This window comes from Salvelinus fontinalis, chromosome 27, assembly GCF_029448725.1.
Source record: "Salvelinus fontinalis isolate EN_2023a chromosome 27, ASM2944872v1, whole genome shotgun sequence".
Taxonomy (NCBI): domain Eukaryota; kingdom Metazoa; phylum Chordata; class Actinopteri; order Salmoniformes; family Salmonidae; genus Salvelinus; species Salvelinus fontinalis.
This window is the reverse complement of record NC_074691.1, coordinates 10,922,808-10,937,606: the sequence shown is the minus strand read 5'-3', so window position 1 is coordinate 10,937,606 and position 14,799 is coordinate 10,922,808. Positions and strand designations below refer to the sequence as shown.

The 14,799-nt window shown below is 41.0% G+C and overlaps 2 protein-coding genes across 2 annotated transcripts in view; both read left to right on the top strand.

Annotated features, from left to right (window-relative positions):
• LOC129825022 (mitogen-activated protein kinase kinase kinase 5-like) overlaps positions 1-6,144 on the top strand; it is a 61,849-nt gene extending 55,705 nt beyond the window's left edge. The window contains exons 28-30 of the mRNA XM_055884670.1: positions 3,312-3,424; positions 3,708-3,784; positions 3,919-6,144. Of these exons, the coding sequence (XP_055740645.1) occupies positions 3,312-3,424; positions 3,708-3,784; positions 3,919-3,979 (251 nt within the window). The 3' untranslated portion in view covers positions 3,980-6,144. The remainder of the gene's footprint in view (positions 1-3,311; positions 3,425-3,707; positions 3,785-3,918) is intronic.
• Positions 6,145-6,517: 373 nt separating this feature from the next.
• lrp11 (low density lipoprotein receptor-related protein 11) lies at positions 6,518-14,734 on the top strand. The gene is made up of 9 exons (XM_055884674.1): positions 6,518-7,358; positions 7,804-7,961; positions 8,434-8,575; positions 9,361-9,486; positions 11,690-11,941; positions 12,717-12,887; positions 13,033-13,092; positions 13,196-13,312; positions 13,427-14,734. The coding sequence occupies exons 1-9, from the start codon at positions 6,761-6,763 to the stop codon at positions 13,579-13,581; spliced, it is 1,779 nt and encodes a 592-aa protein (XP_055740649.1). The 5' UTR covers positions 6,518-6,760; the 3' UTR covers positions 13,582-14,734.
• The last annotated feature ends 65 nt before the right edge of the window (positions 14,735-14,799 follow it).

Sequence of the window (14,799 nt, the reverse complement as noted above, 5' to 3'; positions counted from 1 at the left end):
ACAATTCCAGTGGGTCAGAAGTTTACATACACTTAGTTGACTGTGCCTTTAAACAGCTTGGAAAATTACAGAAAATGATGTCATGGCTTTAGAAGCTTCTGATAGGCTAATTGACATCATTTGAGTCAATTGGCGGTGTACCTGTGGATGTATTTCAAGGCCTACCTTCAAACTCAGTGCCTCTTTGCTTGACATCATGGGAAAATCAAAAGAAAACAGCCAAACCTCAGAAAAAACATTGTTGACCTCCACAAATCTGGTTCATCTTTGGGAGCAATTTCCAAATGCCTGAAGGTATCACGTTCATCTGTACAATCAATAGTACGCAAGTATAAATGCCATGGGACCACACAGCTGTCATACCGCTCAAGAAGGAGTCACGTTCTGTCTCCTAGAGATGAACGTACTTTGGTGCGAAAAGTGCAAATCAATTCCAGAACAACAGCAAAGGACCTTGTGAAGATGCTGGAGGAAACAGGTACAAAATTATCTATATCCACAGTAAAACAAGTCCTATATCGACATAACCTGAAAGGCCGCTCAGCAAGGAAGAAGCCACTGCTCCAAAACCACCATAAAAAAGCCAGACTACGGTTTGCAACTGCACATGGGGACAAAGATCGTACTTTTTGAAGAAATGTCCTCTGGTCTGATGAAACAAAAATATAACTGTTTGGCCATAATGACCATCGTTATGTTTGGAGGAAAAAGGGGGTGGCTTGCAAGCCGAAGAACACCATCCCATCCGTGAAGGACGGGGGGTGGCAGCATCATGTTGTGGGGGTGCTTTGTTGCAGGAGGGACTGGTGAACTTCAAAAAATAGATGGCATCATGAGGTAGGAAAATTATCTGGATATATTGAAGCAACATCTCAAGACATCAGTCAGGAAGTTCAAGCTTGGTCGCAAATGGGTCTTCCAAATGGACAATGACCCCAAGCATACTTCCAAAGTTGTGGCAAAATGGCTTAAGGACAACAAAGTCAAGGTATTGGAGTGGCCATCACAAAGCCCTGACCTCAATCCTATAGAAAATTTGTGGGCAGAACTGAAAAAGCGTGTGCGAGCAAGGAGGCCTACAAACCTGACTCAGTTACACTAGCTCTGTCAGGAGGAATGTGCCAAAATTCACGCAACTTATTGTGGGAAGCTTGTGGAAGGCTACCCAAAATGTTTGACCCAAGTTAAACAATTTAAAGGCAACGCTACCAAATACTAATTGAGTGTATGTAAACTTCTGACCCACCCTCTTTACTATTATTCTGACATTTCACATTCTTAAAATAAAGTGCTGATCCTAACTGACCTAAGACAGGGCATTTTTACTAGGATTAAATGTCAGGAATTGTGAAAAACTAACTTTAAATGTATTTGGCTAAGGTGTATGTAAACTTCCAACTTCAACTGTAACTGAAAATAATTTAAAGTACTACTTAAGTAGTTTTTGGGGGTATCTGTACTTTACTTTACTATTTATATTTTTGACAACTTTATTACAACATTATTTCACTACATTCCTAAGAAAATTATGTACTTTTTACTCCATACATTTTCCCTGACACCCAAAATTACGTGACAGGACAGGAAAATGGTACTTATCAAGAGAACATCCCTGGTCATTCCTACTCAAATCAAATCAAAGTTTATTTGTCACGTGCGCCGAATACAACAGGTGTAGGTAGACCTTACAGTGAAATGCTTACTTACAGGCTCTAACCAATAGTGGGAAAAAAAATATTAGGTGAACAATAGGTAAGTAAAGAAATAAAAACAACAGTAAAAAGACAGTGAAAAATAACAGTAGCGAGGCTATATACAGTAGCGAGGCTATAAAAGTAGCGAGGCTACATACAGACACCGGTTAGTCGGGCTGATTGAGGTAGTATGTACATGTAGATATGGTTAAAGTGGCTATGCATATATGATGAACAGAGAGTAGCAGTAGTGTAAAAGAGGGGTTCTGATCTGGCAGACTCATTAAACACAAACGCTTCATTTGTAAATTATGTCTTGAGTGTTGGAGTGTGCCCCTGGCTATCCATCAATAAAAAAAAGAAAATTGTGCTGTCTGGTTTGCTTAATTTAAGGAATTTTAAATTAAGTATACTTTTACTTTTGATACGTACGGACATTTTAGCAATTCCATTTACTTTTGATACCTAAGTATATTTAAAACCAAATACTTTCAGTATTTTACTGGGTGACTTTCACTTGAGTCATTTTCCAATTTAAATTTTTTTTTACCCCTTTTTCGTGGTATACAATTGGTAGTTACAGTCTTGTCTCATCGCTGCAACTCCCGTACGGACTCAGGAGAGGTGAAGGTCGAGAGCCGTGCGTCCTCAAACACAACCCAACCAAGCCGCACTGCTTCTTGACACAATGCCCACTTAACCCGGAAGCCAGCCGCACCAATGTGTCGGAGGAAACACTGTACACCTGGCAACCGTGTCAGCGTGCACTGCGCCCGGCCCACAGGAGTTGCTAGTGCGCGATGGGACATTCCTGCTGGCCAAACCCTCCCCTAACCCGGATGACGCTGGGCCAATTGTGCACCACCCCATGGGTCTCCCAGTCATGGCCGGCTGCGACAGAGCCTGGACTCTAACCCAGAATCTCTAGTGGCATAGCTAGCACTGCGATGCAGTGCCTTAGACCACTGTGCCACTCAGGAGACCCTGTTGAGTCATTTTCTATTAAGGTATCTTTACTTTTACTCAAGTATGACAATTGAGTACTTTTTCCACCGCTGCCCAACATACACTACACAAATCCTAACATACACTACATACACTATGCACAAGAGCATTAAAAATACTGCTTTTTAAAGGATTATTGGAAGTATTTGTACAACAGAAGCATCAGGAAATAGACTGTTTCTAATATGATTGGTTATATGGATGATACATGGTTGTTGTTAAATCCGCAGTAGAAACAATCCGCAGTAGAAACAATAAAAAAGTGACATTCCCACCACTGTTTTGGTTAAAGGCTGGAGAAATGTAACCACTCTCAAATTCATAGACAGAGCTATTGATGCAAGGACTGATCATCCAAGAAATATAAATATTATAGTTTAACCATGTTTTGAGGCTATACAGTGTTTGTTTACATTCAATTTGTTTACAAACATTGGAGTAAAACAACCTTTTATTTTGGGTTATGATGGAGAACGACAGTTGAACTAAGCTTATGAGGCATTTATAAGTTAAGATGAAATGGGCACATATCATTCATTTTACATTTGAAATGTATGTAGCAACTGCAGATTGCCCCTTTAATAGTTGGACATGTACTTTTGTTGTTGACAGATATGCCTACATTATCAGTGAGCCAAAGGAGCAAGTCCACTATGAGCCATGGGGACCCAGAGCTGATCAAGTGGCTGAAACTCCAAGGAGCTGACGATGACTCCATGGATAGGGTAGGTCCTGAGGCAGCTCTCCCCCAGCCACGTCTGTTTTAAATGGGCACATTATGTAAACAAACTCACACCCACGTAATTCTCTCCCACTATACTACAGTAAACAATGTGCATTGCTGTAAAGCTGTTAAAACAAATGGCTTGATTGATGTTTGATTATTGCACAGAAGGCTATATGCATACTGTATGTGTAAAGCCTTAATAACAGATACACGGTTGAGCACCATCTATTGGCCACGAGCTTCATCTATTTCATGTACCAATGATTTGACCCATTTTGTAGATTCTGACCGAGGATTACACGTTAGATGACCTTCTCCACTATGTGACGAGAGATGACCTGAAGAGTTTGAGATTAAGGTATACAACATACAATATACAACATCTCTCCTACACTGTCAAATAGCCCGCCATGTCAGCAACCTGATTGAAACACTAATATCGTACGTTGTGATAACAGTCTGTCTTTATCTTTCTCATGTTTTCCTCCTCAGAGGTGGGATCCTGTGTAAGCTATGGAAGGCCATCACAGACTACAGAGAGAAGCCTGCGTGAGGAGCCTTCGTGTGGCATTAGCCACTGCTACTGTACAGGAACTTTACCACAACAACAACTGAGTATTCTCCTCAAATCTTACCACTGCACTTTAATCTCAGTATTTATTAGACCAAGACTCCAGTGTAGTTGATAATGTGTGGAGTATTGCCATTATTGTGTGAGAGAGACCTATGGAGTATTGTGTGTGTTAGAGAGAGACCTTGTTGGGTTATGGAAATGTTTTGGGAATTATTATTTTCAAACGGGGTTACTTTTTCATGCAAAAATATAAACGCAACATGCAACCATTTCAAAGATTTTACAGTTATAGAGTTATAGTTCGTATGAAGAAATCAGTCAATTGAAATAAATTCATTAGGCCGAAATCTATTGCGCTATTTTTGTGCATTCAAATTGCCAATCGATACAATGCAATTGTGTTTTTGTCTGTAGCTTATGCATGCCCATACCATAATGCCATCGCCACCATGAGGCACTATGTTCGCAATGTTGACATTAGCAAACTGCTCGCCCACACGACGCCATACACATGGTCTGCGGTTTTGAGGCCGGTTGGACGTACCGCTAAATTTTTTAAAACAACATTGGAGGTGGCTTATGGTAGAGAAATTAACATTCAATTCTCTACCAACAGCTCTGGTGGACATGGCTGCAGTCAGCATGCCAATTGCATGCACCCTCAAAACTTGAGACATCTGTGGCATTGTGTTGTGTGACAGAACTGCACATTTTAGAGAGGCCTTTTATTGTCCCCGGCACAAGATGCACCTGTGTAATGATCACGTTGTTTAATCAGCTTCTTGATATGCCACGGCTGTCAGGTGGATGGATTATCTTGTCTTGTCAAATTTGTGTGCACAATTTGAGAGAAATAAGCTTTTAGTGTGTATTGAACATTTCTGGGATCTTTTATTTCAGCTTATGAAAACATTTGTTTATACTTTTGTTCAGTGTAAATAAGCACCACTGATTTTATAATGTTCAACAGTTATGACATGTTTTAAGCTGGTGCTCTAAGATTCACATGGCAAACAGTGGAACATTACCTATAAATATCTGAGAATGTGTTTAATCTTTAAATGTTATTTGGTTGTAGAATTTTCACCTTACTATCATTTGTTAACAGCACATGAGACTGACCATTTTCTAAACCAAGCCTGAGAGATAAAATACAATGTTAACTGATGTGTTTGAGCTGCTGTACATTATGTTGATAAACAACATTGTTATTGTCAGTGGCTTCTTATCACTACTTTATTTAAATGTATTTTTATGCATGTTGCCTACTCTCAAGGCCATCATTGCATGCCTGCCCTTTTGTACCTTTTAGTTTAACTGTCTGTGAAGGCTTTGAATCATCAAAACTCTTGACTTCATTTGTTCAAGTAATTATTTAACATTTATGTAACTTTAAGATTTTTTGGTGTGATTTTAGGGGAAATTATGTAAATATATTGCAAATATTATGACAGTAAATTACTATTTTTAGTTAAACAATTTACAAAAACCTAGATGTCCTATCTAATGTGCAACACAAAGTTGAGTTGGGTAATTTATAGATATTATTGATACTGGCGATGGAACAAAATGATCTAACTTACGCATTATACTTCCACATGTCAGATTTTGTATGATATTTGATAGGAAAAAACAGATGACCCAATTGACATTTTACTCTGTTGAAGATGTATTTTTGTTGTATATTTGGGGAATTATAGAGTTTTAGCCTGCCTTCATTTGTATATTATATGATCTTTAAAGCAGCAATCAGCAGTTGAAAGGATAACAAAGTGGCCTCCCTGCCACTTGCATTTATAAGCTATATTCTTCAAGAATCAATTGGTACATATCATTCATTCACAAGTCCAAAAATGTATATAGCAACTGCAGATTGCCCCTTTAAAAATGCAAATTCTTTAAATCAAATGTATATGTTTGATTGAAAATCAGAATCGAAAACAAGATGGTCATATTGTTGTACCACCAACCTCTTTTATTTTAAATATTTCTGTCAGAAATACACAAATTAAGTTTTGCTCAAATATGTCCGTTTTGTTTTCATATTCATGATAGATTGATTACATTATTTGTGCAATAACATATTGTTGTGTAACACAAAACATCGTCTTATTCTTAACTGTGAAATAAAGTGTAAACTGAAATCATGTTTATTATGGACATTATATTCACACAACTGAACACAAATAATTTTCCATGGGCCTATGGTTTCAAAATGCGGGTCTAGTACCATAATAACATTCAGAGAATCTACAGTTCTTAAGCTTGCAGACATACAGAGAGTTGCATAAAACCAAAACTGACAGGCGCGCTGCGGGAAACGGGCTGTGCTATCCAGCGTACTTGGAACGTCCATACCCTGAACTCCAACCCAAACTTTATACCCTACGATAACCATAAACCGTAATTAACCATAAGCATTGTACATTTCAACTTCATTGGCGTAGGGACGTCCCAATGAATCCGGATAGCACAGATCCTGAAGAGACTCAATATAAAACATCATCCGTGACGTCAATGATTTCAGTGCGCCTCCAATCACTGTGGCTGGATGTGGATGTTGGGCGCTACCTCCAAGCAGTGCCATCATGATACCGACAAAAGACCTTTAGCATCGCAAAACGAAGCAAGCAAAGGTGTTCACCGGCGACTCGAGATTATTGGATATGAGACAATATTTGTATTTATATTTTGCGTTATAGGTTTCTGGTGTGGAAATAAAGAAGGGCCTCCTCATGCGTCAGAAAATACCCGGGAAGGATGCCGTCTAACTGCGTAAACATAATGGCTTTGGCTCAGCATCGACTTATTGCGTGTATGCTGCTGTTCTGTATAGTGACTAGCATTCACACCCGGTCCTCTAAAATATCGGACTTGAAATCTAAAATATCAGGGGTGGAAGAGCTCTTAGGAGAATTCCGCAAGCAGCTCCAACAGGACCAGACGTATAGCAGGGAGGAAGAGGAGGTGGTTGATGTCTGCCTGGGTGACTTCAACGCCGTAGAGGAACACATCATCCGAGCGAGGGCCTCCATAGAGCAGGGGGCCACCTTTCTCTCGGCTCCTGACCGGGTGTACAGTTGGAAAGACTGTCTCCATGCCTGCTGTGCAGACCCCCACTGCACGGTGGCGGTGGTCCAGGAGGACCTGAGACAGTCGGACGACGGCCTCAGCTGCTATTTGCTCAACTGCAGTTATAGAAATAAAAACGTCTGTTCGTTCGCAGCACAGGCAGGGTTCAGCACCTACAGCCGGGCTCACAATACAACAGGACACCTCACCTCTTCCAGTGGCAATGTAGATGCGAACAAAATCAGGAGACCTGAGGATAAACCTAGTGTTGAAGATGGCATGCCAGGTGAGGTTCGCCACCTGCTTTGATTTATATGTGATATAAGTTATAACATACAATATACATACATGCAAGTGTTTGTCTAAATCACAAAAGTATATAATGTGTTGCTATTGCTTATGATAAAGCATGCATACATAGTAAATGGTTGCTGGTAATTCTGTTCCACAGCCTCTAACAATTATCAGTCTGGTGTTTAGCTTGGGTTAATCATTTGCTATTTGCCCCCTGCTTCTAAATTTAGATGTAATCTAAGTCCGTTTGTCCAGGTGCGCTTAACACGTTTCACCCAACTTTTAAACTAAATCCAATGACATGGTGAAATGTTATGTTGATTTCACGTTGAATACAGGTTAGCTGACAACTCAACTAAATGTAAATGTAAATCAAAACTAGACGTTGAACTGACATCTGTGCCCAGTGGGTTAGCTCTGCTCTGGGTTGTTTTCAGACATGGACGAACCGCCCCGGAGTGATGCCGGCCAGGATGTGGTCATCCAGCTGCCCACTGACTGGGCCGTAGTGGACGGCCGGGACAGTGTGGATGACCACGGAGTAACTCGTTACGAATGGGCCCTGGTGAAGGGCGACCAAGACATCAACATGAAGGTAACACTGCAACTGGTGTCATTCTTCCGCATTTAAACTTTGTTTCTGCTTAGATTCTTTCCTCTGTGAGTAATGTCGAGTGTCAAAACACTGTGGGATGGCATTTGCTTTAGCAGATCTGGGACTCACAGTTGTCTTGTTGCTATAATGTCATACATAGAATGAGGTATATACTGAAGTCAACATGGCGGTTTGTATGGTGCGGCCGGAGCCACATAATGCCCTGCTGCACAGACACAAATAAAAGGCTATTGTCACCCAACCTGCCGAAAGGACAAGAGCCCTATTGTAGGCTACCCTCTCTCTCCCTGTGACGCCATGAGCGTCACAGGTGATATACCAGTAGTGGGGCTTTAGAAGAAACCCCTCTTGACTCTTTCAATGAAGGTGGCTTTGTTCATGGCATCATTTTTCAGTGCAGTTTTCTTCAGTGTTATTTTCTCTCTGAAATGTTATTTCCGCTCACCTGCAGGTGACCCATCCAGGGTTACTGAAGATCAGTGGTCTACAGGAGGGTGTCTACACCTTCCAGATGACTGTCACCGACACCGCGGGACAGAAGAGCACCGACAATGTCACTGTGACTGTGCTGGCTCCAGAACGCCAAGCTGAAGGTGAAAAACACTTCAAACCAGCCAGATGTGCCTCCTCATGTTCATCTATCATTCATTAGTGGATCTTGCCTAATTTCTCGCTATTCTGTGACTAACATTAATAGCAATATTGTGTTGTTGTGGTCAAATGTCTTTGTGCTTCTCTGTGGTCCTGTTCCTCATATAATACCTTTTCCACTCTAGACCAATGCATTACAGGCAATGACCTTTTCACTGCAATTGAATCCATGCTTCCAAGGGTTGAATCCATCGCATAATGAAACAGAGCCTGGGATTTAGTGCTCTAATCAATTAAGCAGTACTGCCCTAGTCAAATGGCTGGCTGCCTAATAGCCATTCAGATGATCGGGCATGTTAATCTATTCACTGCATAGAGATGGATGAGATACAGTATGCCTTAAATCATCCTAGTCTAGCCCCATCTAGAGTAATAAACCAAGGAAGAGGGTAGGGATTGTTTATGTACCTGGAATATGAAGGTCATTTTCTAAACCTATAAGTGATGAATATTACAGCAACATAATGTACTACTATTATACATTTCTCCTGTCCAATCCCGAATTCCCACAAACATAAGATGAGTGACCTATTACACAGAACAGCAGTTTAACACAGCATCCATACTGTAGGAAGGCTGTCAAGTATACCTGGGGACTGTCATTGGGTTCCGTGGTGGTGGTCGTGGCCAATAGTAGCGCTTCATCACCCATTTGTGAATGTGTAGGCACTGAACTACAGTGTCATTAGAGAGTAAAACAGAGGTGTTTGTGTCTCCTCTCCCCCAGTATGTACAGGTAGCTGCTCCCGCTACCAGTTCATGTGTGACGACGGCTGCTGTATTGACATCACCTACGCCTGCGATGGGAAGCAGCAGTGTCCAGACCGCTCAGACGAGGATTTCTGCCAGAGCTGTAAGTCACTCAATCTGTCCTCCTCACACTGTCAGCCACGGGGAGGCAGTAGCTCCTGGTAATTGTTGACTTTCCTGTCAAAATAAAGGTTAAATAAATAAAATGATGATCATATTGTAATATAATAATAGAATAAAAATAATAATAATAACAACATAGAGGGCTGTAGGTTTCCTGTGTGGACTTTATTGTACCAGGATGAAGTGTAGTTTTAGACTTTATTGTACCAGGATGGGGTGTAGTTTTAGACTTTATTGTACCAGGATGAAGTGTAGTTTTAGACTTTATTGTACTAGGATGGGGTGTAGTTTTAGACTTTATTGTACTAGGATGGAGTGTAGTTTTAGACTTTATTGTACCAGGATGGAGTGTAGTTTTAGACTTTATTGTACTAGGATGGGGTGTAGTTTTAGACGTTATTGTACCAGGATGAAGTGTAGTTTTGGGGTGTAGTTTTAGACTTTATTGTACCAGGATGGAGTGTAGTTTTAAACTTTATTGTACTAGGATCGGGTGTAGTTTTAGACGTTATTGTACCAGGATGAAGTGTAGTTTTAGACTTTATTGTACTAGGATGGGGTGTAGTTTTAGACTTTATTGTACCAGGATGAAGTGTAGTTTTAGATTTTATTGTACTATGATGGAGTGTAGTTTTAGACTTTATTGTACCAGGATGAAGTGTAGTTTTAGACTTTATTGTACTATGATGGAGTGTAGTTTTAGACTTTATTGTACCAGGATGGAGTGTAGTTTTAGACTTTATTGTACCAGTATGGAGTGTAGTTTTATACTTTATTGTACCAGGATGAAGTGTAGTTTTAGACTTTATTGTACTAGGATGGAGTGTAGTTTTAGACTTTATTGTACCAGGATGAAGTGTAGTTTTAGACTTTATTGTACTATGATGGAGTGTAGTTTTAGACTTTATTGTACCAGGATGGAGTGTAGTTTTAGACTTTATTGAACCAGTATGGAGTGTAGTTTTATACTTTATTGTACCAGGATGAAGTGTAGTTTTAGACTTTATTGTACCAGGATGGAGTGTAGTTTTAGACTTTATTGTACTAGGATGGAGTGTAGTTTTAGACTTTATTGTACCAGGATGAAGTGTAGTTTTATACTTTATTGTACTAGGATGGGGTGTAGTTTTAGACTTTATTGTACTAGGATGGAGTGTAGTTTTAGACTTTATTGTACTAGGATGGAGTGTAGTTTTAGACTTTATTGTACCAGGATGGAGTGTAGTTTTAGACTTTATTTTACTAGGATGGAGTGTAGTTTCAGACTTTATTGTACCAGGGTGGAGTGTAGTTTTAGACTTTATTGTACTAGGATGTGGTGTAGTTTTAGACTTTATTGTACCAGGATGGAGTGTAGTTTTAGACTTTATTGTACCAGGATGAAGTGTAGTTTTAGACTTTATTGTACTAGGATGTGGTGTAGTTTTAGACTTTATTGTACTAGGATGGAGTGTAGTTTTAGACTTTATTGTACCAGGATGGAGTGTAGTTTTAGACTTTATTGTACTAGGGTGGAGTGTAGTTTTAGACTTTATTGTACTAGGATGGGGTGTAGTTTTAGACTTTATTGTACTAGGATGGAGTGTAGTTTTAGACTTTATTGTACCAGGGTGGAGTGTAGTTTTAGACTTTATTGTACTAGGATGGGGTGTAGTTTTAGACTTTATTGTACTAGGATGGAGTGTAGTTTTAGACTTTATTGTACCAGGGTGGAGTGTAGTTTTAGACTTTATTGTACCAGGGTGGAGTGTAGTTTTAGACTTTATTGTACCAGGGTGGAGTGTAGTTTTAGACTTTATTGTACCAGGGTGGAGTGTAGTTTTAGACTTTATTGTCCCAGGATGGAGTGTAGTTTTAGACTTTATTGTACCAGGGTGGAGTGTAGTTTTAGACTTTATTGTACCAGGATGGAGTGTAGTTTTAGACTTTATTGTACTAGGATGGAGTGTAGTTTTAGACTTTATTGTCCCAGGATGGAGTGTAGTTTTAGACTAGAGTGTACTAGGATGGATTGTAGTTTTATACTTGAGTGTACAAGGATAGATTTGTATGCATGCAGTTCAGTCTGGAATATCAGAGCAAGGAGGGCTGCAGTAAATGAATGATGAGCAGGTGAATGTGTATTTTCATTTTGTCTGAGAGCCCAGGATAAACATTCCCTGTCATCTCTTTCCTCTCTACAGTTGATGGGAACAGGAAGTCGGTGACCCACCCTGCAGGTGCCAGCCCACACAGGCCTGTGGCTCAGCCAGAGGAGACTGAGGACCACCCCATGGCCCAGGGTGTTCCCAAGAAGACCATGGAGGAGGCCAGACCACCTCCACCACAAGCTCCACAAGACCCACAGACCCCACAGTCTCGTGAGAGGAGCAAAGCAGTGCCCCCAGTCCTGCCACAGCCAAGTCACAGTAAACAGGAGAGCCCTGTCAGTCAAGGTACTGTCATTGTGTAACTATTACCTAGCTTTTTTACTACCTAGCTATAAGCCAGTAGGCAATTTAATGCACATGAATCAAAACACCATATTAACAGCTTTGGACAAAAACCTGTAGACAAAAAACAACTACAGATTAAAGGTTTTGGTCAGCTGTGAAGTAATTCAATCCATTTGGTAGCTGCAACATTTTTTTGGTTGGCCAGAGTTTTGTATGTGCTAGCAGAGAGCGGAAGGCCTTTGTGTGTTAGCTAGTAAGCGCAGAGAGAGACAGATTGAACCCTTGAAGGCAGCCATTGAGCCATAGAGCTGATCTGGAACTGTGGAGCGAGACAGAATACAGCCCACAGGGGCACTCTGTGAGACGAGCAGGGCTGAGATTGGAGTGCAGTCCTGGGACGGGAGTGAGCCTCACAGGGGCCATTTATCCCCATGTCCCCCCTCAGCGTTGGAACAAAGCACTCCTCTGTCCCCCGCCACCTGATCCCTGAGTTAGGCTAGCCTGAGACAGATGAGGCGGGGTACTTCCAATGTTAACTTATCATAGACTGAGACTACCTGACCAAATCTCTCGTTCCTTCTCTCTGTCACACCTGACCAAATCGTTCCCTCCCGCTCTTTGCTCTGTCCCCCTGTCCCACCTGAACAAATCTCTTCCTCCCTCTCTCTGTTGTCTTTCTGTCCCACCTGACCAAATCTCTCTCTCGCTCTCTACGTTCTCTCTGTCCCACCTGACCAAATCTCTCACTTTCTCTGTTCTCTCTTTGTCCCAGCAGAGCCCTGTGCAGCTCCCCCTGCTGTGGGGCCATGTAAAGGCATCTTCCCACGCTGGTTCTATGACCCTGTAGCTGAAGAGTGCAAGCACTTCATCTACGGAGGCTGCAAGGGCAACCATAACAACTTCCTGCAGCAGACAGACTGTGTCAAGGAATGTATCGAAAAAACAGGTAGGATTATTCTAGGAGACTACATTTTCTTTGTTTTTTTTAGAATGATCTGGATTCTGATGTGCATTCTCATTACATATTGAATGAGGTGTACATAATGTAGGAAGACAATTATGCAAATGAAAAATGGAAAGAAATAATTCAGGTACTGCTATCAAGCAAATGACCGTGGCACCTCCCCCCACCACCAAACACACAGAGTCAGGTAAATTCCATTGTTTTATGATTATTACTCCTGAACATGATTATTAATGAGCTGAATACAATCTCACCTGTTTCAGTCTTAACCAGTGTATTAACATTTACAGTAGAGACCCCTAAAGTGACCATGAAGTGGCCAGAGACCAAACTACTAGCAGAGAGTGACATGTTCCCAATATCCAAACCACACTCAGTAGTCGGAGGACACCCAGTGCCTGAGTCAGGTCTGTTCAACATCCTTACCAACTTAGTTACAATAACTCTGTAATATGAGGTTATACATGGAGAATTCAAGATAGTATATGACAGTGTCTTTATCTCTCTCTTCTCCCCTGCAGGTGCGATCCTGCCATTGGTTCTGGGCCTGATCATCACGGCTCTGTTGCTGCTCATGATTGGCTGTCGTCTGCGGTTGGTCCACCACAAGCTGAAGAAGGCTCGCCCCCTCACCACAGAGGAGTCTGATTATCTCATCAACGGCATGTATCTGTAGCAGCATAGCAGGCACATGCACAGATAGGGCTCTACCTGTGCAGAGCACATGCCCCTTTGCCCTTCCAGTCGCTAAAGTGCCCTTTTGTAAACAAACATTTATTTTTGTTGTTGATATACATAGTTTTTGTTGCAGTTGTTCTGAACCCACTGCCCGCAAGTCATCTTTAAATTCGCATTAAATATGTGTCATTGAATTAGCCATTAAGATATGGCCATCTATTGCTTCTATGTAACTAAATAATCAAAGTCATAATTGCTCAATGAATCTGTGACCGCGGTGGCAGAATCTTATTTTTGGGGTGCTCTTTTTTTAGTTTGAGCATCTGCCTCTCAAAAAGCCTGTGCATGGCACTTCTATTTCTTTTGGATGCACCCTCTGCACTAAAAGCCCCTCAGGCAGAAACACCAAAACTGTCAGTCAACTTGTTAGCCAGGAGGACTCTTCATGATAACAGCCTATCAAACGTTCTATATCATGACTGTGTACACCTGTAGGTGCACTTGATATATCTAACTCACCGTGCTAGGTAGGTAGAGAGCACTCTTTAAAATTGTCCCATTGGAATGGTCCCAGAAGTGCAAGCTCTACCCACCCAGCACTCCAGGGTCATGGTTGAGCTAAATCGAACCCACCTTTTAACAGGGAAGAAATGTTTGCCACTTTTGTATACTCGCTTGGTGTGAAAACTGATGCTCGTCTGCTCTTTCACCCTCTTTTCCTTAATAGTACAACATTTTCATTTCATGGATTATGGATGTATATTTTCGTTGGAGATATAGTACTTTATCCCTTACGTAATACTTCTGCCACTGAGTGGCACTGTTGTGCCATGATGCTGTACATCTATTAGGCTTGGCCTCGAGTTTTATTTTGTACCAGACTCAGTTTAAATATGGGGGTAGCAAACTACGTAACGCATTGTAAATTCCAAAACTACAATCATTACTGAACATTTTTATTTTGTTATAACAGCAAGTAATTCCAGAAACACCCATATCAAGCCATAAAGCAGTCTAGGCTGTCTGATATTGCAATGTGGTAGGTTGCTTTTCTGTATCGTCTAGCTATGTAGTTTTAAAATGTTGATGTAGCTCAAATGTCTGTATGCATACAGTTTGTGTGAAATAGTAAAGTTAACTCTTGATCAATATATCTTTTGTAACTCTGTCATAAAGTGTTCAGAGTATTTTGAGTGGTAATGCAATCAGAATATAC